The sequence below is a fragment of the Electrophorus electricus genome, chromosome 19, assembly GCF_041902795.1.
Source record: "Electrophorus electricus isolate QZ-2024a chromosome 19, ASM4190279v1, whole genome shotgun sequence".
Lineage (NCBI taxonomy): Eukaryota > Metazoa > Chordata > Actinopteri > Gymnotiformes > Gymnotidae > Electrophorus > Electrophorus electricus.
Genome location: NC_137515.1, coordinates 1,835,940 through 1,860,346, shown reverse-complemented (window position 1 = coordinate 1,860,346; position 24,407 = coordinate 1,835,940). Strand labels below are relative to the sequence as shown.

Sequence of the window (24,407 nt, the reverse complement as noted above, 5' to 3'; positions counted from 1 at the left end):
GTATTCATTCACATTTTTCAAGCGAGACCTTAAAACTGTGCTTTCCCATGACTTATAATCGCATAAAGCAGCACTTGTCAAACGCTTTCGCATTGAGCAGCTCTGTGCTTGGCTGCAGTGTCTCACCAGACATTAACAGTCCAAACAGGGCAACAGCTTTCAAACACAGTAGTCATGTAGTAGAATCTAGTAGAGTATATATGTCAGTATAGATGTCTCTGGATCCTTTACTGAAAACATCCTCATTCACAATCCTTTGTCAGACTTTACTGATTTTATTTTTCCTGTCAGCAACCTACATAAACCTACACCTGCCCAATAAGGTCAGTGCAACCACAGCATCAGTTTTAATAAGGTCGAGCGGGGGGTGTGTGTGGTTTACTCTCTATCGTGTTAACTGTTAACAGTAAGTAGATTTCACATTAGCATACAAAACCTTTAAAAGGTTTCAGAGTTTCTAACAAAAAATAACAACCCACACCTTTCTTTCAACTCTTTGTATTTCGTTGGACAAACATGAACACATTGCTGGGATTTCAATCTGGAACGGAGTACAATTTCTAGCATAGGGGCACTGCACATGCTGAGTGGTGACCAGACCCCTGTTCTTCACGCCCTCAACCCTTGGTAAGGTCACACAGAACTTTGGCCCCGGGTCCATAGCGCAACAGCTAGTGAGCTCACGAAAAAAGAGAAGCTGTGTCTCAAATCCCCTTTCCATTTGGTATGTAACGCAACCCAAAAAAAAAACCACGGCGACAGTTAACATGAAGGTTACTGCGCAGCAGTGTCTCACACCCCACAAACAAATGAAACACAGCGCAACAGCTGCAGAAGGCAACGATAAACCATAAACAGACCTACTGTTATATTAAGACTTTAAAAATCCTTAAGTGCAGGATCATAGATTATCATTCAGCGTTTCTCTCACATATAAGACATATTATATACACACACACGGTTCACTAGACTATTTTTGCTATACTAAAATTGTTTACTGATTATTGAATAATACCTTTTAAAAGAAAATTATTTAACAGACTAATGGATTGAATGAATTCTAACGCAGACGTGTGGGTAAACTCTCTGAAATAACCTTTAAATAAAGTGAAGCTGGTTGTCTTTGCAGACTTCCACCGGGCAGTCACCCGGCATACAGGCTAATGGTTCAGATCCTTTTAGCCACCCAAAGGTTTCTCTGTGATTACACCACCACAAGATCATACAAATACATGCAGAAATATTGCAATTACACATGTCATTCAGATACCACCACCATCTGAACCGAAGCACAATTAAAACACTTAAAAAAGAAAAGAATGGAAAAACAACACCATTGGTTTAGTTTCCCTTTAAGGTTACATGTACAGTGCACCGTTTGCAGCACAAACACGACCAACCTGCACAGGTCGACATATTGCATAACAGCCAATCAGCAGGGGCACACACATACAGTACTAGTAGTGCCAGGTCAAGTGATGGCTTCCTGGGTTAGACGAGCAGAAACCCAGCCCTGAATTTCAAAGTAGATTAGAATACATTGTTAGGTGCAAAAAAAATGGAATGTTACCAACAAACTAGAAGGAAAAAACAAACAAACAAACACGACCACATGTGACTGCATACATTATTCTGAGGAACAGTTTACAGAGAGAGAACAGACACTCGGGCGACTACAGGGGCCCCGTGCTGGCAGGAGGAAACTACTGATCTGGACTTCGCAATTACCTCTGCCGTGACGGGGCCTGTGAATTATTAAAATCTATAAAGTGCTTGTCCTTGCGGATGCTAATCGAACTAATATGGCTGTTGACGTCAGACAGAAGGCTGTGGCTATCCGGCGCGGAAGCTGGAGACGACCCGGAGCGGGAGAGGGGCGCGTGTCTCAGTAGGGGATCTGGTTTTGGTAATACTGCAGCATGTCATACGTTTTGCTCCTGAAACACGGAAACAGAAGGTGGGGAGGGGGGGGATGGATTACAAGCAGCTCTGAGCTTAAAAAACAACCCAGGATATGGCTATCGACATGGCTATTGACTTACAGAATACATGACCACAACACGTGACCATGATTTTGGCTGTCTAAGGCATTTTGGATATCAAATCAAAAAGCATCGTAAAAAAAACAGCAGGCTGAGAGATGAGAAAGCGATGTTACGCTGGGTTTGAGGGCCAAAGCGGAGAACCAAGAAACCCGGTAAAACGCTGCATACGCACCTGCTACTGAGGAAACAGCGCTCGATGACTTTGATGATGAACGCTGCTGCCTCCTTTTCACTCATGTTGGGGTTGAACCTTTGCCTGTTGGACACAAACGACAGAACTCTGAAGAGGGTGTGAGGGCTCGCGGCCATCCAAACCCCAAAAACGGACATCAGTCGGGTGTGTCTCAAAACAACCGGACTTGTAACATACTTGAGCAGTTTTATGGTCTGTCCCCTAAAGCACGGAAGGCCAGTGTCCAGCATCAAGGTCACCAAGGATACTACAGCATCCATATACGGCCTGAGAGAGAGAGACTTCAGTTAAAGAGAAGAAACAATAGCTCTTCTATACACACTAACATGCGTGTGCCCTCAGGCCTTGAGCACGGCTCTAAAACATTTCCGCGTGGCCCGTCTCACCTTACTGCGAGGTAGCCGCGCACGCACATCTCCATGAACCATTTAAAGGGTGTGGCCTCCATTTTCCCGCCCATAATCATCACCATCTCGTCGGTCAGTTTGATGTCTGGCTCCCAGCCTAGGTTCCCGCCAGGAGAGCTCTCGAACATGAAGCCAAAATCTACAGCCCCGGACCGAACAAACACCGCACGTTACTCCTGTTACACGTCCATACTGGAACATGCAAACAGTCAGTTACTCTTGGTGTGCAGTTATTACTGCACCTGAAGCAACCTTGAAACCTGTTGCAAGAAAAATGCTTCCGCTTTTACATATACTGTGTGTGTGTGTGTGTGTGTAAGCATGCATGCATCAGCTTGTATTGAAAGCTAGAGAGTCCGTTGGCCCATTCTGTTTTGGGCCCGCCAAAACAGAATGGATTGTGATGTGTACATGGGTGGTGTTGCGGGTGGTGTTATAGGTGGAGATGTGGGTGGTGTTGGGTGTTGCAGGTACACCCAGCAGTGTTGCTGCAGGTGGTGGTGGTGTGGGTGGTGTTGCGGGCGGTGGTGCGGTCTAACCAATATGGATGAGGTGTCCTTTGCTGTCCAGCATGATGTTGCCGTTGTGACGATCTTTGATCTGCAGCAGGAACAGCAGTAGACTGTAGGCGGCCATGCTGCGGATGAAGTTATACCGCGCCTGGTGGAGCAGAGGGGACAGACCACACGTCAGCACCACCCACCACACGTCAGCACCACCCACCAGGGCACAGACCTCCACACAACCAAAATAATTCAAATTCTTCAAAGGGAGAGTTCGTTTCATTTTGCAGATAATTTCAGTGAGCAGAGCTGAAACGCATGTCACCTTCTGGAAGGCCAGAGTGGACTCGTCCCCGTACCGGTTCCTAAAGTAGTCGTACATGCCAAAGTCGGTCTGCCTGCCTAGCTGGTCACGGGACTTGCAGTCAGGGATGCACTCAATCACACCGCACTTGGGTAAAAACAAAAAAAACATGCATTTTATGCATATTCACTTTGTTTAATTCCATTTATTCTTCAATTCCTTCAGGAGCTCAAAAGCTCAAAATATAGGAGAGGTTTCGACTGCACTAAGCAAAGGAAATCCAATCCAGACCATTAACACACCGAACCACTCGGTTCCGAGGATGGCGTGCATCGTGCCTGACAGCGAGTGCTCATGATGAGTAGCACACGAGGCGTATAACTCACCCCGGGGGCTGTGGCTACCACTCTGTAGGGGAACACGAACAGGTCCAGCCCCACCAGCTGGAAAATGTTCTTAAACAATCCGATGATCTGCAACGCCAGCATGTCCTAGCACAAGGGACACAGAGGGGTGGCCTTTACTGGGACGTTCCTTGTGGCTGAAGTGAGGCCCTCTGAACTTTTCGAGCAAACCTGACCTGTCTGCAGTCGTCTCCCACTTTAAAGATGGCTGCCTGCCAGCAGACTTCCCGAGCGCTCTCCGAGCTGCTGTCGCCGTTTTCCGAGGAGTCGGAGCTGCGGCGCATACCTGCAATGGGCCAGAAAGAAACCCAGACTCCTTCAGTTCCACGTCGGTAGAAGCAGGGCGATGATCAATTTTCCATTTTCCATTATTCACGCATAACTTCCATTAAGGATACTTTAAATAAAGGTGTTAAATCACTGACGAAAGTTTGTTTTGGACTGCAAGCATCTTTCCAGACCAAAATGCCCACTGCTTGCATCAACAATATTTTAAGCTCAGTGGCAAAATAAAGTGGCCAAGGAACAATCACTGGAACATTTATAATCTCACAGTTCCAAATCCCAATCCCCTATTCCCAATCCTAATCCTCCTTTTCCCAACCTGGGCACATTTTAAAGATAATATGAAAAAAAGAAACTGGTATCAAAATATCAACCATAAGAGCCAATATAGTTAACGTGTCTCTGAGAAGGGTTCTTGTGTTAACAGGGGTATTAAGTAGCAGTCCTAAAACCTTTACGTACGTTTTTGACCATCAGCATAACCATAATGTTCAAATTTATGATCATCTCAGCTCAGTACACAAAAGGAAAGAGGAAGTCAGTCACTACACACCTTCTTTCTCCAGTTCACTCACTCCACATCTCTTGACTTTGAACTTTGCGAGATAAGGAGCTTTGGCGGCACTGCAAAACACAAACACGTGAATAAGAAGGCAACCGATTAGTGGGCCACAATCACTGGTGCTATAATCAGCTGTAGTGGTACATAAATGATGCATGACTGCACGCTATAGTCAGCGTTTCACACACATCGCACCTCTGCATAGGAGTGCCAGACTTGTAGTCGATATCCAAAACAATGGCTTCAGGGTTGCTTGGTAAGTAGCAGCCTGGGAGAGTAGAAGGAACAAAAACAGACCACGGACTGACATGAGAACAAGTCGGGGATGGCGAAGAAGGGGAATGAAGGGAATCCACGAGGAAAACACTCCGAGGTTTTTGTTGTGGAAGGTTACGGCGGTCCACTGACCTGGCTGGACTTTAATCTCGGACAAGGCTTTGAGACAAGCTCGCTTCCTCTCCTCGCCTTTGGGGACAGGTCTGGCCAGATGAACCCAACAGAACACAGCCACGTTATTAACGGAGAACAGAAGGATGGCATTAGAGGAGTTCAATCGTCAACGTACTTAATGATGGCGGAGACGTTGGTGATCTTGTTGAAGAAGTCAAACTCGCGCTGGTAGAAATCTTTGGCTGGGCCTGACAGGGACCCTATGATCTCCTCCATCATCTGCTCCAGCAGATCTCCAATGTCCGCTGGAGAACCAGGACAGAGGACAAGAAGCAAAAGAAAAACAACCCTTTAACTTCCATGAATGTTCTACAGCACCTACAGTGCCAGTAAAGACCCACTATGGGCTTGAGACCTCAGTCTCACTGCTGGGAAGTTGGGAACTGACAGTGGTCCACGGAGCACAAAGGATTATTTCACCCCAAAAATTAACTGATTGAACAATACTAATGTTGAAAGAATGGTTGCAGTGGTTTGCTGAGATCTTGTTAATGTGTACTGAATGCTTTGCAAGCAGTTATCTGTCCCATCGAAGAAGCTTTCCACTTTGTGCTCTGCACTTACGATCTTTCTGGTGACCCTCCTCATCCACGTAGATGTTGGTCTTCATATTCCAGATGAACTGGTGGGCCAGGAGTTGTGACTTCTGTGCAGCCCACAGTATGTACTCACGCACATAACCCATCTGCCATGGAGGAAGGAGGAGCATGAGTCAACAGAAACCACTGCCCTGCGGATTGTTATGAAAGGGCCTGGGCATGCTAGGGAGGGGCAGGGCAACCCAGGGCATAGCAGAGTGTCCCCCTACCTTGTCGTACCGGAGCGCTTGCACGATTTGAGGAATGTAGAAGAGAATTGCATCCTGTTACAGCAAAGAAAGGAAAGTTACACGGGCTGGGACGTTTCACGAGAACCACACGACTTCCCGGAGTAAAATCAAGACTGACAGTGTGGAATGATACACACATGTTCACAGCGCCTTCACACAGCTCAGAAAAGATAAAGGAACACCTTACTCATACTCAGTTGGCAATAGAGAGAGAAATTACAAAACGACTGATGGTGACGAGGAAAAGTGTGAGTTCAGCTCCAAGGAGCAACTCAACTCAGCTAATAATACACAGGAAACTGGGTGTAGGAGGTCACTGACACACATCTGCTTTATGGCTCCCCCTACAGCACTGATGAGGTCACTGCACGCCTCTCTAGCGCGCCTGCGGGCAGTAGAACGCACCGGCGGGAAGGAGCGCAGCACTTTCACCGCGTACTGGGCCGTGAGCGGGTGTGGCGGGTACATGCTGGAGAAGTAGGACAGGCCGGTGGGCGGGTCGGCGGGGGCCCAGCACAGGATGTGGCTCAGCTCGGGCGAGTCGGCGTCGATGGTGTGCCACGTGACCAAGAACTGGGGAGTGGAGAGAGACATGGCGAGGGCCAATGAAGACGCGAGGCAGGAGCAGCACAGGCCAGGGCCCTTCACGCCTGCCCTCTATCTTACATGGAGAGGTTTCTACATGGGCTCACGTGCCTGCACGCAGGATACCGGTACCTCCTACGCTGTGTACCTTCTACCACATGTGGTGCTTATTATTTCAGGCTTTACACTGTAGTCAAGATCAAAAACAAACAAACACACGGTTCACAGCAGAGTAAAGGGAAGGTTGCACGACCTCTCCTGCCTCACCTTGACGGCGTCTGGGACGTCACTGACCGATCCGGGGTCCAGTCGGACCAGCCGGGTCACTTCAGCTACGATAGCGTCCGTGTTTTTAAACCTGCAATACAGGTCAAGACGGGTCACTGCACCTGTCCCCGACGCAACGGCGTTATTAGGGCCGGTTGAGACTAGAATGGAGAAGCAGGAACGCTGCATGGGGCGCACCTGGCTGGCAACTGCAGCGCGAGGTAAGGAGAGATGCTCCAGGCCAGGTTGACGTTGTCCTTCCATTGCTTCTCACTTAGATTGATGTACTTGGACCTCCAGTTGGAGATGCTGGTCTCCACCGATTGCTCGGTAAAGATGCCCAGCTCCTGGGCGGACAGTGGGTTGTACCAGGTAGCGAGTCTCTCGATCTCGCTCGCCTGGACAGGGACAGACAGAAGAGATTGCCGATTGAGAACTTGGGTCTAGAGGGGGATCGTTTGAGCAAAACATGCTAACTTGGCTAGCAATAAAGGTGCTAACTGGTTAGACTACAGGGACAGGGACAGAGTGGCTGGCTTACCAGTAAGGCCAACAGTAGTGTTCTGCGCTTCATGTAGTACTTGTGCAGTTGAGTGCCTCTGTTGCTCTTCTTTGACATTCCTGAGGTATATGAACGAAAGGCATGTACAGGGGGTATTTATATAGCCCATGTATTTATAGAGGTATTTACATAGCCCAGGCATGTACAGGGGGTATTTATATAGCCCATGTATTTATAAAGGTATTTACATAGCCCAGGCATGTACAGGGGGTATTTATATAGCCCATGTATTTATAGGGGTATTTATATAGCCCATGTATTTATAGGGGTATTTACATAGCCCAGGCATGTACAGGGGGTATTTATATAGCCCATGTATTTATACGGGTATTTATATAGCCCGGTCATGCACAGGGAGTATTTATATAGCCTGGGTCGGTACAGGGGGTATTTATATAGCCCATGTATTTATAGGGGTATTTACATAGCCTGGGTCAGTACAGGGGGTATTCATATGACCCTGATCATGGTTGTGTTGCGGAAGCACCAGGGAAACCCGTACCCGATTTCTTGGAAGTGGTGGACATTCCGCTGGACAGCGGGTACGTGTTGATCCAGCCCTGGGTGCTCTGCTGCCGGGTAGCCATGGACACGTCCGTGGTGTTCCTGGGGTCCGCAGCCGTCATCACGGACAGGCTGTTCAGTGACGGGTCCTGGTTGTCTGCCAAACGTAAGCGGAGGGGGCCGTCAGCGACCTCCATTCACGGCCCCCCTTTTTAAAAATATTATTTCACATTTTTACTTTTAAACAGCTCTGTGTTCTGTATTAACTCGCCAACTCAATTTTCTCTTCAGTCTCATCATCTACCTTACGGACGAGCCCACCTTTCACTCCAGCTCCTCCTGGCTCTCCCTTTCGCAGTCTGATTGAATTAGTCAAATTTGCACTACAAATGGCACATTTAAACATATAAATATCAACAGAAACACTTTGTGGTGCTGTCTCAGTGGTACAGCACAGGGATGGAGTCTTTGAGGAGGTGGCTAGTCCTAAAATAGTCCTCTGATGTTGGAATGAACATGCATTTTACATGAGTGCTAATGTATGGGATGGGTGATGCTAAAGGGATCAGATGATGGGCTGGTGGGGACACCATTTCTCAATTTGCGTTCAGGGCCAAACTGAGAAATCGGGCGGGGCAAGATGGCAAGGGCGTGCACTTTTTGGCGTAGGGTTCAAATTTGCACGGCAGAAAATTTGAACTGACACAACATGCTCCCGAAACGTTGAAGCTCCCGCGGTTGGAGCGAGGAAGGCTTACTCAAGATCGATATCGGAGAAGTGCTGGAAACGATTAGCGATCCGAAAATCCCAGCAGACAAGGAGCTTTGAGGAGGATTGGCGCTAGGCTCACCAGCTGGCACGAGTTGGCTAGCGGCTAGGTACTTCTTGTCCGAGAGGATACTGGCGTAGAACTTGATCATGACACTGATGTCCTCACGAAGACACTTGTCCCCCTGAGTGGGGAACTTGGACGCCACACTAAAGAGGGAGACAAATCAGAGGCAATATTAAAAATCCTCCATGATTATAATGTTCATCACTACAGATGTTGGGTAGTAACATCATTATGCATTTTGCAGTAATCAAATCCTGTGTAGGTCAGTGGAAACACGTTCTGAAATACCTGAAGTAGTCGAAGGCAGTGGAGTAGATCTTCTCTCTGAGAACATTCCGGATGGTGGCATTGGTGACCACATCAGAATGGAGCAGGGAAAGGCCAAGGGTCAGCAACCTGCATACAAACCACATCAAAAGCTACTGCGTTACTGACCTACGGGCCCCCAAAAAAGGTGAAAGTGGGAATCCCAGAGCTGCTTGGCATCAGTTGGGAACCTGAAGCGCGGTCCGATGGCAGCGACGTGCCGGTTCAGGCTGCTCTTTGACCCGCCCACAGTGAGCGACAGTGACCTCTGCAGGAGACTGCCGAAAATCTCCACCTGGTCCACACTGGAGTACTTGGCGATCTCGAAGCGCTGGACAAGGAACTGTAGGAACATTTCAGAAAAGAAAGGTCAGTCTATAGACCGACTGAAAAATGAATACTATATATATCACACACACACACACACACACACACACACACACACACACACACACACACACACACACGCACACCAGAGCTGGAATGGACAATGGATAAATTTAGTCCACAAAGTGAATGAAACTGATTAACTTTTAAAACAGTACATATCATTTAGGGATTATATTTCTGATCATTGGTAGAACTGAAACCAAACTGTAAACCAAACAGAAACAGAACTGAATCCCAACCTTCATATCTGATTATCAATTTTTTGTTACAATATATAGAAAAATGTTCCTGAACTTATTGAATAAAGCATCAGAAGTGAGAGCGCTCCTCTACCAAGCTGAAGGTCTGAAGGACATTGGGTCTGCTCCTTCTGGGGTGGAGCATAAGGAGATTTCACGCTACGCAAATCCAATCGAGCAAGGTCCATGCTGCTGACCTCGATCCAGATGTAGTGGGGCGTGACGTCCGGCGGGCAGGGCAGAGGCTGGCTCTCCTCAGATGCTGCCAGGGGGTCGGCCTCCAGCTGGGCGTCTGAGAACAGGCCCATCTTCAGCTCTACTGTCATCTGCCACGCGCTTGCCATCTCACGCATGAACTGCAGGTGGGTAGATTCCAGGACAATTAAAATGGGGCGTCCACTTTTCAAAATGTCCAAATGTCCTTAATGGTGCATCAGAGTGAACGACTTGCTAGCACCTTGAACATCTAGGTGAATTACTTCAGAAGATGAGTGCTAATCTAGGCCAAGGGTAAAGAGACTTACCGGGACCTCCACGCCAGTTCTAGCTGCTAGCAGCCATTCCCAGCAGGCAATAGCTGTTTCCATGCCGTTCTCTGTAAACATCTTCAGTGGAGACCAGCACAAGTGGTGCAGGAGCTGTGGATCACAGTCTGCAGCACATGCAAATCCCGTCTAATTACACAGTACAGTCTGGACACACACTTCCCTCTCCTCGCACCACACCGCACAGCCTGACTGCCATCTCTGATTACTAGTATTGCTAAAATTCAGAAGAATTTCTTGGTTACGTGACACAACAATGGTTCATTTGTATAACAATCATCTTGTACAGTTGAAGCGATCACATCACATCTGCCTGCACTGTAAGATGAGGTGTGTGCGTGTGTTCTGGATCAGTAATCTGTGGTAGGGATATATGTGTGTGTGTGTGTGTGTGTGTGTGTGTGTGTGTGTGTGTGTGTTCGTTCTGGATCAGTAATCTGAGGTGTGTGTTCTGGATCAGTGCCTTTCGAGCTGATGAGGAGTGCTGCCAGTTTGAACATGGCCTCTGTGAAGGCCTCCGGCTGGCCCCCGTCCAGAGCCGCACTCAGCTGCTGGACCATCAGCTTGTTCAGATCTGACGTGCTCTGCGTGGCCTCTGAGAACTGGATCATCCCTGCCACCTAAACGATACACACACACACAGACACAGGCAGCACTGTGAAAGTTGATACCTCTGCTTCAAACCCAATGGGATGTGTAATCCTTGATTAACCTTTAACCAGTTATTGCATGAGGAGTCGATGATAAACTACAGGAAAGGAGTTGAGATGTTGGGCTGCAGTTCAGAGCAGCTTCTCTCTGAAGAACCAACAGACAGGAAGAAAGGGTGGAGACAGAGAAGCGGCAGGAGGCAAATGCCGGGAATATAGCAGGAATGTAGCGAGGGAGGAATTTTTGGCACAGCCTTTCTCCCAAACATCCGTTATTACCTCACTCCCTGAAGTAAAGTGGTTGATATTGAAACTGAGAGATCGAATAGGAATGAATCATCACCTCCCCCGCATAGCGGTTCCTCAGGTTCAACGAGGCCATGAAGTTGGAATAATCTTTCTTGACACAGGCCGGCCTCTCCGTCAGCAGAGTGGTCTAAAGTCAGAACAGATCCGTTAGCAGGCACGAGACCCAACCTGTTCTCACAACAATCCATCCGTGCTTCACGTTCACTAAACACAGAAAGGTCAGTTCAGGTCAGCAGGTCAGCATCTGCACTGCTGCATTCTCCCGGCGGACACTCACGCCCAGGGCGGTGCTCTGCCGGTTGTAGCCCGCGAAGTGCAGGATGCTCTCGGTTGCCATGGCAAGGCCCGTGTGCTGGGACAGGCCGGACACCCAGTTCTGGTGCTTGTTAAGGTACTCCTGCGGCAGAGACGGACAGGTGAGGACCAGCTGTCGGCACAGTCGTCGTGGCGATCGGCTGTCGGGGGCGGTTCCGCACCCACCTGTAGGTGGGACTTGGTGACGGACGGCGCCCACTTCATGGCCTCCTTCAGGATCTCGCCACAGCGCGCGGCAAAGTCCTTCACGATGCTCTGCGTCAGGACAGAAAAGTGTCGGGCAAACTGGAGCCAGAGAGGGAGCGGAGCGGCGTCGGGACCGGCCACCTCTGCTCACCTCTCTGGCTTCGTACGTGTCAGGAACAGTGACGCGGTGTGGGGTGTCTGGGATGTCGTAGTACGGCTGATCTTTGTGGATGTCCTGCGAGGAGAAGGAACGAAAGCGTTACGTAGGAGGGACGGCACGGCCCGCGGCTCGGGGGACGCTTCCCGGTCGGCTGGCGGCGAGCACACTCACGGCACTGAGCGAGAGAGACAGGGTCTGCAAAATATCCAGCATGGTCTTCAGTACACGACCGCTCCACAGCAGATGAGGGAAGCTGGAATCAAACACTCGCTATTAACGTCCATCCTCATAACACTGATCACCAGGACTCACTACTGATCTGACAAGTATGATAATCTAATTATCTTAGTTATGTTTCTGTGAAAGGGCGCCAGAACCCCCAGCAGACATAACGGTTATATTCAAACTCCTTCACAGTCGTCCCTCAACCCCATACGCGAGTGCTGCACAGAGTGGAGGAGGGCCGCTCACGTTTCGGCCAGGCCAGAGAGGTACTTGTCCGCCACTCGCCGGATCCTCTTGTGGACGTGGTTGAAGTTGACCAGCAGGAACTGGGCGTGCCGTTCCAGTTCCTCCTCGTGCGCCTTGGTCTTGGGCTGAGAAAGGAGAGCGAACCGTGAGAGGCCGCAGGCCAGTGGCTCCGGGGAGCGGGGTCGGCACACATCTACGCCCCCCGCGTTACCTTGTCAGCCATCATCTGAAGGAAGACGTCAAAAACCTTGTCGCTGACGGCGATCACACACTGCATCATCCCTGAGGAAGGCGGGAAACGAGGAAGATGATTGGCTGGTGTCTGTGCCTCGGTGCAGAAAGAGGGACCGTTGCAGGCCTACACCCACCTGACTTGTCTTTCTGGATGGCTCGGTCTTCAAAATAACGAAACATCACCTGGAAGCGGTCAGAATCCAGAGAGCGCAGCATTCTGGAATTCAGAGAATGAGACTTTGGATTACATGAGCAAGCCTGAGGTGTTTTTAACAAACATAACGAGAAATGACAATCTATTAACCAGTTTCAGGAAGAGAACACTGAGTCACTTTAGTCGGACAGGTTTTAATCTGTTAGCACTGTTGGCACACATCAGAGCTATTCAGGCATGAACCTTCAGTCCAATTCAGATTATGGATTTAGTAAATTAAATTAATAGATTAAACCACCAACCACTTGTATCTTCTTGACTGCTTCCTCGTGATTCTTGGCTTCTAGGTAAAGGCGGGGTGGAAAAATCTACATCACCCTCTCGTATACGTCTAGAACGTCTGAGAGCTAAAATGCTCAGTGACTTTATTGTGTGAAACGCTGGCGGAATCCGCTATGATGTGGGCGATTTCTACTGAAAAATAATCCACACATCACAATAAATGTATAACTACACTTTGTCGTGATAGAACTTCCCTCACCCGCTGTGAAACTGCCGTGCAGTGAAGACACAGCTACAGGCCACGCCAAACACGACTTCAAAATTACCTCACTGTGAGGAACACTGGGACATTACACAAATAAGATGCCACGGGCTTTTACGTTCATAAGGCATTCAACACTGCAAGATGGTGATAAGTAGAAAATAAGTGATAATTATAAAAGGCAGATGTGTGGATATGTAAAAATAACGCACCCTGTCTCGAGTGAAAGAGAAATTTAGGTCTGAAATGAAGATGCTATGAGCGTCTGCAAGGTACCATGTGACGAGCTCACTCATCACAATAATTGTGCAGATGATAACCGTGTATCAGAGTGACACTGAGGTCTAAGCGCACACATAAATACCTCATGTACTCCAGCCGGTAGACGGACAGCAGGTAGGTTGACATGGCAAAGTCCAGTTTGTTAATGAGAGCAGCGACTTCAGGAGGCGGATCCAGCAAATTAATGATGGTACTTCTCAGATCATTGAGCTCGGCCTGAAAACAGCCAGACAGCTCGGTTCAAACTCCCTCTCCCACACACACGCCCACTCACGCACTGCAACAATAACTAATAACCCACACCGGCTCAAACTCTCTCACACAAGCACACTCACTCACTCACTAAAACATCAGGAGAATCTAAATGCCATTAATGGAAATTAGAATCTGGGCCCAGCTGATCATATGCCACTTAAATCCAAACAGGCTGGTTTGGACCTTAAAATGTCTGTGCTGGCAGTCCAATTACTGTCACGGACAATTTCAAGTTTCCATAATGCTGAAGCAGGAAGTGGCAGAAAGCAGCTGATCGATAAACAGCGTAGACTTCATCACCATCAGTTACACGTCATCACTGACCTAATCTTGCACCTCACTATATACACGACTTGTTTTTCATGCTTAGAGGACGCAGAGAGTGTTAGAATATTTGACAAAGCCTATAACTAATACTGATTATTGACAATTATAGGTGATCAATAGTTCTAGGAAACATTTCTGTTAATGGAAGTGGATTATTTTTCCCCCGTAAGTGTAGTTAATAATGAAGTCTGCTTCTCTGGGACTGTATGCTACTTTCAGGCAGCACACGCCTCCCTAGTGCGTCCGGAAATCCTCGGCAAACAAGTTAAACTTGGCCTGGGACAGAGTTCTCCAGGCTACTGCACGTCCCCATTTTTGTGTACAGGACAGTCCCAGGTCCAGAGAACCACAGTGCAAAACACGGCCTCAGCGGGGCATCCGATTAAATAACTCCAGCCAGTCTGAAATGGAACCTTTCTCTAAGCAAACTGGTGGGACTGCCAAAGGCTCTGGACAATCTCACGTTATTGACATTACTGCGAGCTGCTCCCAGAGGAATGAGTCAGCCACGGTTGGGACAGACTTCATTTACAGAGGTTGAAATCTGTGATGGAATCGTGGTTACTCCAAAACGTTACTCTGAAAGTCCTCCAAAAATGGCTACAAAAAAACGGAAGATTTGAGAATTATATCAAACCCGCAACGATTCAATCCAGCTAACCTGGTAGTGCACATATGAGGAACAGGGCCCTGATTTTTAAGCAAACAAACACTGAAGCATGCAGCATCACAGCACTAATTACTACCAAGCACTCCTCCGAATTCCACCATCCTACTTTTTCTTTTTTGGACATCGCCCTTTATTTTGAGCTAATGGTGCCTATTAGCTGCCACAGCTGGGCCACGGCGAGTGCACCGAACCGTACTGGGGTGACGGTGTCATTCTTGAGGGCGGAGTTATACTGCAGCTCGGAGCGCAGGGGCTCCCCGCTGGGGAACGTCAGCAACGGCGACTTGGTGGCGATTTCACACACCCCCTCATACCACTCCTCCGGCCACAGTCCTGCAGGGAGACGTCACACGCTCAGAGCGCAGATGGAGTCACAGCGCAGGGCTACCGTGATTGCCCACACTTAAACGCCGGTTGCTAGGGTGCAGCCATGGCGACTCACCCGAGCCTTCCACGGCAAAACCCATGACAACCGAGTAGAGCCAGAAGTCGCGGAAGAGCTTCTGTAGGCGGGGCTTCGCCTCCTTTATTGGTGGTAAACGTCTGGTCAGCTGGATGTGAAATAAAGTAGACTGGGTTAAGTAGTGAGAGCGACACCAAAACAGCTTCCTCCTAGCGATACGCAGTGCACTACGGAGGGAGTAGAAGAGTGAATGCCTGTTAAAAGAGCATTTTTAGGTGGTTAAGAACCGGAATAAATCTCTTACCACAGCTATGACAGGTATGAGCACTCCCAAGTTACCCGCGCTACTGGAAGCCTGAAAGAGAATAAGAAAAAATGTGTCATTTCTCATGGTGGATGGGTAGGAAAGTTCCTTAAACGGCACGTAATCTTATTACCCTCACGGTCCCTCTCTGTCCAATCCATAATGACCCTTTAGTGGACTCTTTCACACTAACCCCTGTGAACCTTAACTGCTTTCTGCATTAGCATGTCACTGAGCGCCTCTACAGCCAAACCCTGTTACATACGCACGCGCACACACGGACCTCCGTACTTATCGAGTGCAGATTAACGCAGCTACCATGAGCAGCGGCCTATACACTTCCAGCAGTGTTTCAGTGGAAGGCCATAACTAAGACAACACATTAATAACCCAGCATCTGAAATACAGCGCAGGCTGAACCCCGCAGACAGTCCTGACTGGTCAGGCCTGTTCCAGTACAGGTACTACACACCTCCAGACCACGCACAGGCCAATCACATCAAAGCATGCTAGAGAAAATTTCAATATTAATGCCTTGTTTTCACTCATTTTCACAGCATGGTGCTGGGAGTGCGGGTCCGGTACCTTAAGCGCCGGGCCCTTCTCGCTGGCCCTCTCGCTGGCTCTCTTCCCCTCGAGGCCCAGCTGGACAAACAGCTCCAGCAGGTTCACCAGCAGTTCATCCACCATGTGCTCCGCCTGCAGGTTGGCGGCGATGTTGGCGAGCGCGTTGATCACCGCCAGCGAGCAGTGTCTGGACAACACACAAACGGCCATGGTCTCAGCCTTCACAAAACTGCTCCCACAGCCGAACACTGACAGGGATGACAGAATGACCGTTACCGGTATCCATGGTCTTTGTAGTCTTTGGTGGAGTACACCATTGAACTGGCCTTCACGCTTATTTGCTGAAACAAGTTCCAGACCTCCTGATATATGTATTGCTGAAAGAGTAAAACAAACAAACACAAACAAACAGAGAAAGATCAATCTTATAACTCTCAGCACTGAGACATGGTGACTGAGCTCAAAGTGACACGCCTGTCCGGACAGGATCAGGTTTGCAACGAAATGTTTTACGCCTCTCCTCAGTGGAGAATCTCACACGTTCTGACAGCATTAAAACTACAGGATGAACGAGATTACAGTGTGTTACCTGGATGTATGCAACAGTCTGAATATAAACAATCTTTTACAGTTAAACAGGAAATCAGGGATACAGCTAGTAGTTGTGATTATATTTATCATCTCCCCCTTAATAAGCCTGCGACGTTTCACTACTCTCAGAGATTTTTTCCTCTGCATGATGCTCTCCCAGACCGGAAGATTTAACCTGCAGACCATCTCTTCATTTCACAATTCAGGCCAATATTTGATTCAGGAGCATCTCTGGTGGATCTGCACGGTGGACTAAAAGCAGGCAGTAGCAGAAGACAAAAACCAGGAGACGAAAATGATCAGAAGAGAGTGACAGAGGGGAATGTCGGTAGGTGAGGCAGCCTGTAACTGTGTCGGGGGAGGACGGAGGACGCAGGCAGATACCTGTGATGTGTGTGTGTGTGTGTGTGTGGACCCACGTTCCCTGTGATGTGTGTGTGTGTGTGGACCCACGTTCCCTGTGATGTGTGTGTGTGTGTGTGGACCCACGTTCCCTGTGATGTGTGTGTGTGTGTGGACCCACGTTCCCTGTGATGTGTGTGTGTGTGTGTGGACCCACGTTCCCTGTGATGTGTGTGTGTGTGTGTGGACCCACGTTCCCTGTGATGTGTGTGTGTGTGTGTGGACCCACGTTCCCTGTGATGTGTGTGTGTGTGTGGACCCACGTTCCCTGTGATGTGTGTGTGTGTGTGGACCCACGTTCCCTGTGATGTGTGTGTGTGTGTGTGGACCCACGTTCCCTGTGATGTGTGTGTGTGTGTGTGGACCCACGTTCCCTGTGATGTGTGTGTGTGTGTGTGGACCCACGTTCCCTGTGATGTGTGTGTGTGTGTGTGGACCCACGTTCCCTGTGATGTGTGTGTGTGTGTGTGGACCCACGTTCCCTGTGATGTGTGTGTGTGTGTGTGGACCCACGTTCCCTGTGATGTGTGTGTGTGTGTGTGGACCCACGTTCCCTGTGATGTGTGTGTGTGTGTGTGGACCCACGTTCCCTGTGATGTGTGTGTGTGTGTGTGGACCCACCTTCCCTGTGATGTGTGTGTGTGTGTGTGGACCCACCTTCCCTGTGATGTGTGTGTGTGTGTGTGGACCCACCTTCCCTGTGATGTGTGTGTGTGTGTGTGGACCCACCTTCCCTGTGATGTGTGTGTGTGTGTGGACCCACCTTCCCTGTGATGTGTGTGTGTGTGTGGACCCACCTTCCCTGTGATGTGTGTGTGTGTGTGGACCCACCTTCCCTGTGATGTGTGTGTGTGTGTGGACCCACCTTCCCTGTGATGTGTGTGTGTGTGTGGACCCACCTTCCCTGTGATGTGTGTGTGTGTGTGGACCCACCTTCCCTGTGATGTGTGTGTGTGTGTGGACCCACCTTCCCTGTGATGTGTGTGTGTGTGTGGACCCACCTTCCCTGTGATGTGTGTGTGTGTGTGGACCCACCTTCCCTGTGATGTGTGTGTGTGTGTGGACCCACCTTCCCTGTGATGTGTGTGTGTGTGTGGACCCACCTTCCCTGTGATGTGTGTGTGTGTGTGGACCCACCTTCCCTGTGATGTGTGTGTGTGTGTGGACCCACCTTCCCTGTGATGTGTGTGTGTGTGTGGACCCACCTTCCCTGTGATGTGTGTGTGTGTGTGGACCCACCTTCCCTGTGATGTGTGTGTGGACCCACCTTCCCTGTGATGTGTGTGTGGACCCACCTTCCCTGTGATGTGTGTGTGGACCCACCTTCCCTGTGATGTGTGTGTGGACCCACCTTCCCTGTGATGTGTGTGTGGACCCACCTTCCCTGTGATGTGTGTGTGTGTGTGGACCCACCTTCCCTGTGATGTGTGTGTGTGTGTGGACCCACCTTCCCTGTGATGTGTGTGTGTGTGTGGACCCACCTTCCCTGTGATGTGTGTGTGTGTGTGGACCCACCTTCCCTGTGATGTGTGTGTGTGTGTGGACCCACCTTCCCTGTGATGTGTGTGTGTGTGTGGACCCACCTTCCCTGTGATGTGTGTGTGTGTGTGGACCCACCTTCCCTGTGATGTGTGTGTGTGTGTGGACCCACCTTCCCTGTGATGTGTGTGTGTGTGTGGACCCACCTTCCCTGTGATGTGTGTGTGTGTGTGGACCCACCTTCCCTGTGATGTGTGTGTGTGTGTGGACCCACCTTCCCTGTGATGTGTGTGTGTGTGTGGACCCACCTTCCCTGTGATGTGTGTGTGTGTGTGGACCCACGTTCCCTGTGATGTGTGTGTGTGTGTGGACCCACGTTCCCTGTGATGTGTGTGTGTGTGTGGACCCACCTTCCCTGTGATGTGTGTGTGTGTGTGGACCCACCTTCCCTGTGATGTGTGTGTGTGTGTGGACCCACCTTCCCTGTGATGTGTGTGTGTGTGGACCCACCTTCCCTGTGATGTGTGTGTGTGTGGACCCACCTTCCCTGTGATGTGTGTGTGTGTGGACCCACCTTCCCTGTGATGTGTGTGTGTGTGGACCCACCTTCCCTGTGATGTGTGTGTGTGTGTGGACCCACCTTCCCTGTGATGTGTGTGTGTGTGTGGACCCACCTTCCCTGTGATGTGTGTGTGTGTGTGGACCCACCTTCCCTGTGATGTGTGTGTGTGTGTGGACCCACCTTCCCTGTGATGTGTGTGTGTGTGTGGACCCACCTTCCCTGTGATGTGTGTGTGTGTGTGGACCCACCTTCCCTGTGATGTGTGTGTGTGTGTGGACCCACCTTCCCTGTGATGTGTGTGTGTGTGTGGACCCACCTTCCCTGTGATGTGTGTGGACCCACCTTCCCTGTGATGTGTGTGGACCCACCTTCCCTGCGATGTGTGTGTGTGCGGACCCACCTTCCCTGCGATGTGTGTGTGTGCGGACCCACCTTCCCTGCGATGTGTGTGTGTGTGTGGACCCACCTTCCCTGTGATGTGTGTGTGTGTGTGGACCCACCTTCCCTGTGATGTGTGTGGACCCACCTTCCCTGTGATGTGTGTGGACCCACCTTCCCTGTGATGTGTGTGGACCCACCTTCCCTGCGATGTGTGTGTGTGCGGACCCACCTTCCCTGCGATGTGTGTGTGTGCGGACCCACCTTCCCTGCGATGTGTGTGTGTGCGGACCCACCTTCCCTGCGATGTGTGTGTGTGCGGACCCACCTTCCCTGCGATGTGTGTGTGTGTGTGGACCCACCTTCCCTGCGATGTGTGTGTGTGTGTGGACCCACCTTCCCTGTGATGTGTGTGTGTGTGTGGACCCACCTTCCCTGTGATGTGTGTGTGTGTGTGGACCCACCTTCCCTGTGATGTGTGTGGACCCACCTTCCCTGTGATGTGTGTGGACCCACCTTCCCTGTGATGTGTGTGGACCCACCTTCCCTGCGATGTGTGTGGACCCACCTTCCCTGTGATGTGTGTGGACCCACCTTCCCTGTGATGTGTGTGTGTGTGTGGACCCACCTTCCCTGTGATGTGTGTGTGTGTGTGGACCCACCTTCCCTGTGATGTGTGTGGACCCACCTTCCCTGTGATGTGTGTGGACCCACCTTCCCTGTGATGTGTGTGGACCCACCTTCCCTGTGATGTGTGTGGACCCACCTTCCCTGCGATGTGTGTGTGTGCGGACCCACCTTCCCTGCGATGTGTGTGTGTGCGGACCCACCTTCCCTGCGATGTGTGTGTGTGTGCGGACCCACCTTCCCTGCGATGTGTGTGTGTGTGCGGACCCACCTTCCCTGCGATGTGTGTGGACCCACCTTCCCTGTGATGTGTGTGGACCCACCTTCCCTGTGATGTGTGTGGACCCACCTTCCCTGCGATGTGTGTGGACCCACCTTCCCTGCGATGTGTGTGGACCCACCTTCCCTGCGATGTGTGTGTGTGCGGACCCACCTTCCCTGCGATGTGTGTGTGTGCGGACCCACCTTCCCTGCGATGTGTGTGTGTGCGGACCCACCTTCCCTGCGATGTGTGTGTGTGCGGACCCACCTTCCCTGCGATGTGTGTGTGTGCGGACCCACCTTCCCTGCGATGTGTGTGTGTGCGGACCCACCTTCCCTGCGATGTGTGTGTGTGCGGACCCACCTTCCCTGCGATGTGTGTGTGTGCGGACCCACCTTCCCTGCGATGTGTGTGTGTGCGGACCCACCTTCCCTGCGATGTGTGTGTGTGCGGACCCACCTTCCCTGCGATGTGTGTGTGTGCGGACCCACCTTCCCTGCGATGTGTGTGTGTGCGGACCCACCTTCCCTGCGATGTGTGTGTGTGCGGACCCACCTTCCCTGCGATGTGTGTGTGTGCGGACCCACCTTCCCTGCGATGTGTGTGTGTGCGGACCCACCTTCCCTGCGATGTGTGTGTGTGCGGACCCACCTTCCCTGCGATGTGTGTGTGTGCGGACCCACCTTCCCTGCGATGTGTGTGTGTGCGGACCCACCTTCCCTGCGATGTGTGTGTGTGCGGACCCACCTTCCCTGCGATGTGTGTGTGTGCGGACCCACCTTCCCTGCGATGTGTGTGTGTGCGGACCCACCTTCCCTGCGATGTGTGTGTGTGCGGACCCACCTTCCCTGCGATGTGTGTGTGTGCGGACCCACCTTCCCTGCGATGTGTGTGTGTGCGGACCCACCTTCCCTGCGATGTGTGTGTGTGCGGACCCACCTTCCCTGCGATGTGTGTGTGTGCGGACCCACCTTCCCTGCGATGTGTGTGTGTGCGGACCCACCTTCCCTGCGATGTGTGTGTGTGCGGACCCACCTTCCCTGCGATGTGTGTGTGTGCGGACCCACCTTCCCTGCGATGTGTGTGTGTGCGGACCCACCTTCCCTGCGATGTGTGTGTGTGCGGACCCACCTTCCCTGCGATGTGTGTGTGTGCGGACCCACCTTCCCTGCGATGTGTGTGTGTGCGGACCCACCTTCCCTGCGATGTGTGTGTGTGCGGACCCACCTTCCCTGCGATGTGTGTGTGTGCGGACCCACCTTCCCTGCGATGTGTGTGTGTGCGGACCCACCTTCCCTGCGATGTGTGTGTGTGCGGACCCACCTTCCCTGCGATGTGTGTGTGTGCGGACCCACCTTCCCTGCGATGTGTGTGTGTGCGGACCCACCTTCCCTGCGATGTGTGTGTGTGCGGACCCACCTTCCCTGCGATGTGTGTGTGTGCGGACCCACCTTCCCTGCGATGTGTGTGTGTGCGGACCCACCTTCCCTGCGATGTGTGTGTGTGCGGACCCACCTTCCCTGCGATGTGTGTGTGTGCGGACCCACCTTCCCTGCGATGTGTGTGTGTGCGGACCCACCTTCCCTGCGATGTGTGTGTGTGCGGACCCACCTTCCCTGCGATGTGTGTGTGTGCGGACCCACCTTCCCTGCGATGTGTGTGTGTGCGGACCCACCTTCCCTGCGATGTGTGTGTGTGCGGACCCACCTTCCCTGCGATGTGTGTGTGTGCGGACCCACCTTCCCTGCGATGTGTGTGTGTGCGGACCCACCTTCCCTGCGATGTGTGAGTGTGCGGACCCACGTTCCCTGCCGTGACCGCGTGCTCACGTTCCCTGCCGTGACCGCGTGCTCACGTTCCCTGCCGTGACCGCGTGCTCACGTTCCCTGCCGTGACCGCGTGCTCACGTTCCCTGCCGTGACCGCGTGCGCGTACTCACGTTCCCTGCCGTGACCGCGTGCGCGTACTCACGTTCCCTGCCGTGACCGCGTGCGCGTACTCACGTTCCCTGCCGTGACCGCGTGCGCGTACTCACGTTCCCTGCCGTGACCGCGTGCGCGTACTCACGTTCCCTGCCGTGACCGCGTGCGCGTACTCACGTTCCCTGCCGTGACCGCGTGCGCGTACTCACGTTCCCTGCCGTGACCGCGTGCGCGTACTCACGTTCCCTGCCGTGACCGCGTGCGCGTACTCACGTTCCCTGCCGTGACCGCGTGCGCGTACTCACGTTCCCTGCCGTGACCGTGTGCTCGCGTACTCACGTTCCCTGCCGTGACCGTGTGCTCGCGTACTCACGTTCCCTGCCGTGACCGTGTGCTCGCGTACTCACGTTCCCTGCCGTGACCGTGTGCTCGCGTACTCACGTTCCCTGCCGTGACCGTGTGCTCGCGTACTCACGTTCCCTGCCGTGACCGTGTGCGCGCGTACTCACGTTCCCTGCCGTGACCGTGTGCGCGCGTACTCACGTTCCCTGCCGTGACCGTGTGCGCGCGTACTCACGTTCCCTGCCGTGACCGTGTGCGCGCGTACTCACGTTCCCTGCCGTGACCGTGTGCGCGCGTACTCACGTTCCCTGCCGTGACCGTGTGCGCGCGTACTCACGTTCCCTGCCGTGACCGTGTGCGCGCGTACTCACGTTCCCTGCCGTGACCGTGTGCGCGCGTACTCACGTTCCCTGCCGTGACCGTGTGCGCGCGTACTCACGTTCCCTGCCGTGACCGTGTGCGCGCGTACTCACGTTCCCTGCCGTGACCGTGTGCGCGCGTACTCACGTTCCCTGCCGTGACCGTGTGCGCGCGTACTCACGTTCCCTGCCGTGACCGTGTGCGCGCGTACTCACGTTCCCTGCCGTGACCGTGTGCGCGCGTACTCACGTTCCCTGCCGTGACCGTGTGCGCGCGTACTCACGTTCCCTGCCGTGACCGTGTGCGCGCGTACTCACGTTCCCTGCCATGACCGTGTGCGCGCGTACTCACGTTCCCTGTGATGACCGTGTGCGAGCGTACTCACGTTCCCTGTGATGACCGTGTGCGTGCGTACTCACGTTCCCTGTGATGACCGTGTGCGTGTGTACTCACGTTCCCTGTGATGACCGTGTGTGTGCGTGTGTACTCACGTTCCCTGTGATGACCATGCAGCCCAGCTGGTCTATGATGAGCACGTCCAGCTGAGAGGGTGGCTGGCAGAACTTCTGCTGGAGGATCTGTAGAATGGGCTCCATCACGCGTGGCGTATCTCTGAGGGCCACGGCGATGTGCCCTAGGGCCCGGATGGTGTGGTCCGGAATCAGGTGGGCGTCCCTGCAAGGACACAGCGTAGCAGCCGCGTCAACACGCCAACACAGCCTGCGCGCTCACGCAAGCGACTTGGCAGGGCAAGAAGGCAGATTTAAAGGGTGTCATCTCCCAAAGGACACAGAGACGTACTTGTCGTTTTCCTGGGAGATGTAGAGACGATTGGAGAGGCTGGCAAGAAACGCCTCCACGATGACCGAGTCCATGGTCAGACCCGCTTTCAAGCACCTAAAACGGACCACCAGTTATCAGAAACTGCAGTGGACTGAACAAGTTCTAAAGACTAAGTAAAGTCGTGATAAGATTGCAGACTGCATTTTACAGTTTATAGATTACAGTATTTTCAGGCCATGTTTTCTGATCTTTCCACCATGGGCGACCACAGTGAGCAGGCTGCCAAGTTACGCTCTGCATGGCAACTGCAACATACAGAAACACGTAAATACTGAGTTTCCAGCGTAACCCCGACTACTTACAGCCCAGTCTGTTCCTGAGCAGAGCAGTGCATCTGCTTTTCACACGGTTAATCTGCCAGCTGCACCTCACATACTTCAAACTGGCGTTCCCTCACCTGCAGATGTTGTCTATGGAGATGTCTCGGAGCTGCTCATACATGGAGGGCTGGCTTTTCTTACTGGAGTGTGCGCTGAAGGTGGACTGGGAGTGCTCGTTGGTCACGTGGATCTTGATCTCTCCGGTCCCTACGGGAGTGAAACGAGACTCGTTCAACTTCCAGAGGCTCGCTGTGGTCGGACCTCCCGATCAA

At 51.8% G+C, this 24,407-nt stretch overlaps 1 protein-coding gene across 3 annotated transcripts in view; it reads right to left on the bottom strand.

Moving 5' to 3' along the window:
• Positions 1-482: 482 nt before the first annotated feature.
• The window catches only part of pi4kaa (phosphatidylinositol 4-kinase, catalytic, alpha a), a 29,116-nt gene continuing 5,191 nt past the window's right edge, over positions 483-24,407 (bottom strand). Inside the window, exons 14-55 of one of the 3 annotated variants that reach the window (XM_035535399.2) lie at positions 24,213-24,342; positions 23,774-23,869; positions 23,464-23,647; positions 16,324-16,424; positions 16,066-16,234; positions 15,481-15,531; positions 15,216-15,324; positions 14,970-15,106; positions 13,604-13,737; positions 12,676-12,758; positions 12,519-12,589; positions 12,308-12,432; positions 12,008-12,089; positions 11,828-11,911; positions 11,656-11,745; positions 11,453-11,572; positions 11,210-11,302; positions 10,680-10,836; positions 10,196-10,323; positions 9,869-10,027; positions 9,234-9,385; positions 9,025-9,132; positions 8,659-8,879; positions 7,899-8,057; positions 7,376-7,455; positions 7,033-7,232; positions 6,835-6,925; positions 6,388-6,555; positions 5,962-6,015; positions 5,718-5,838; positions 5,269-5,398; positions 5,112-5,182; positions 4,899-4,971; positions 4,695-4,765; positions 4,033-4,142; positions 3,839-3,943; positions 3,474-3,599; positions 3,185-3,305; positions 2,625-2,784; positions 2,416-2,505; positions 2,218-2,301; positions 483-1,937 (exon numbers count right to left, since the gene is read on the bottom strand). In XM_035535399.2, coding sequence (XP_035391292.1) covers positions 1,886-1,937; positions 2,218-2,301; positions 2,416-2,505; positions 2,625-2,784; positions 3,185-3,305; positions 3,474-3,599; positions 3,839-3,943; positions 4,033-4,142; positions 4,695-4,765; positions 4,899-4,971; positions 5,112-5,182; positions 5,269-5,398; positions 5,718-5,838; positions 5,962-6,015; positions 6,388-6,555; positions 6,835-6,925; positions 7,033-7,232; positions 7,376-7,455; positions 7,899-8,057; positions 8,659-8,879; positions 9,025-9,132; positions 9,234-9,385; positions 9,869-10,027; positions 10,196-10,323; positions 10,680-10,836; positions 11,210-11,302; positions 11,453-11,572; positions 11,656-11,745; positions 11,828-11,911; positions 12,008-12,089; positions 12,308-12,432; positions 12,519-12,589; positions 12,676-12,758; positions 13,604-13,737; positions 14,970-15,106; positions 15,216-15,324; positions 15,481-15,531; positions 16,066-16,234; positions 16,324-16,424; positions 23,464-23,647; positions 23,774-23,869; positions 24,213-24,342 — 4,850 coding nt within the window. In that variant the 3' untranslated portion in view covers positions 483-1,885. The remainder of the gene's footprint in view (positions 1,938-2,217; positions 2,302-2,415; positions 2,506-2,624; positions 2,785-3,184; positions 3,306-3,473; positions 3,600-3,838; positions 3,944-4,032; positions 4,143-4,694; positions 4,766-4,898; positions 4,972-5,111; positions 5,183-5,268; positions 5,399-5,717; positions 5,839-5,961; positions 6,016-6,387; positions 6,556-6,834; positions 6,926-7,032; positions 7,233-7,375; positions 7,456-7,898; positions 8,058-8,658; positions 8,880-9,024; positions 9,133-9,233; positions 9,386-9,868; positions 10,028-10,195; positions 10,324-10,679; positions 10,837-11,209; positions 11,303-11,452; positions 11,573-11,655; positions 11,746-11,827; positions 11,912-12,007; positions 12,090-12,307; positions 12,433-12,518; positions 12,590-12,675; positions 12,759-13,603; positions 13,738-14,969; positions 15,107-15,215; positions 15,325-15,480; positions 15,532-16,065; positions 16,235-16,323; positions 16,425-23,463; positions 23,648-23,773; positions 23,870-24,212; positions 24,343-24,407) is intronic. The other 2 variants (XM_035535400.2, XM_081702706.1) reach the window with 2 other exon arrangements.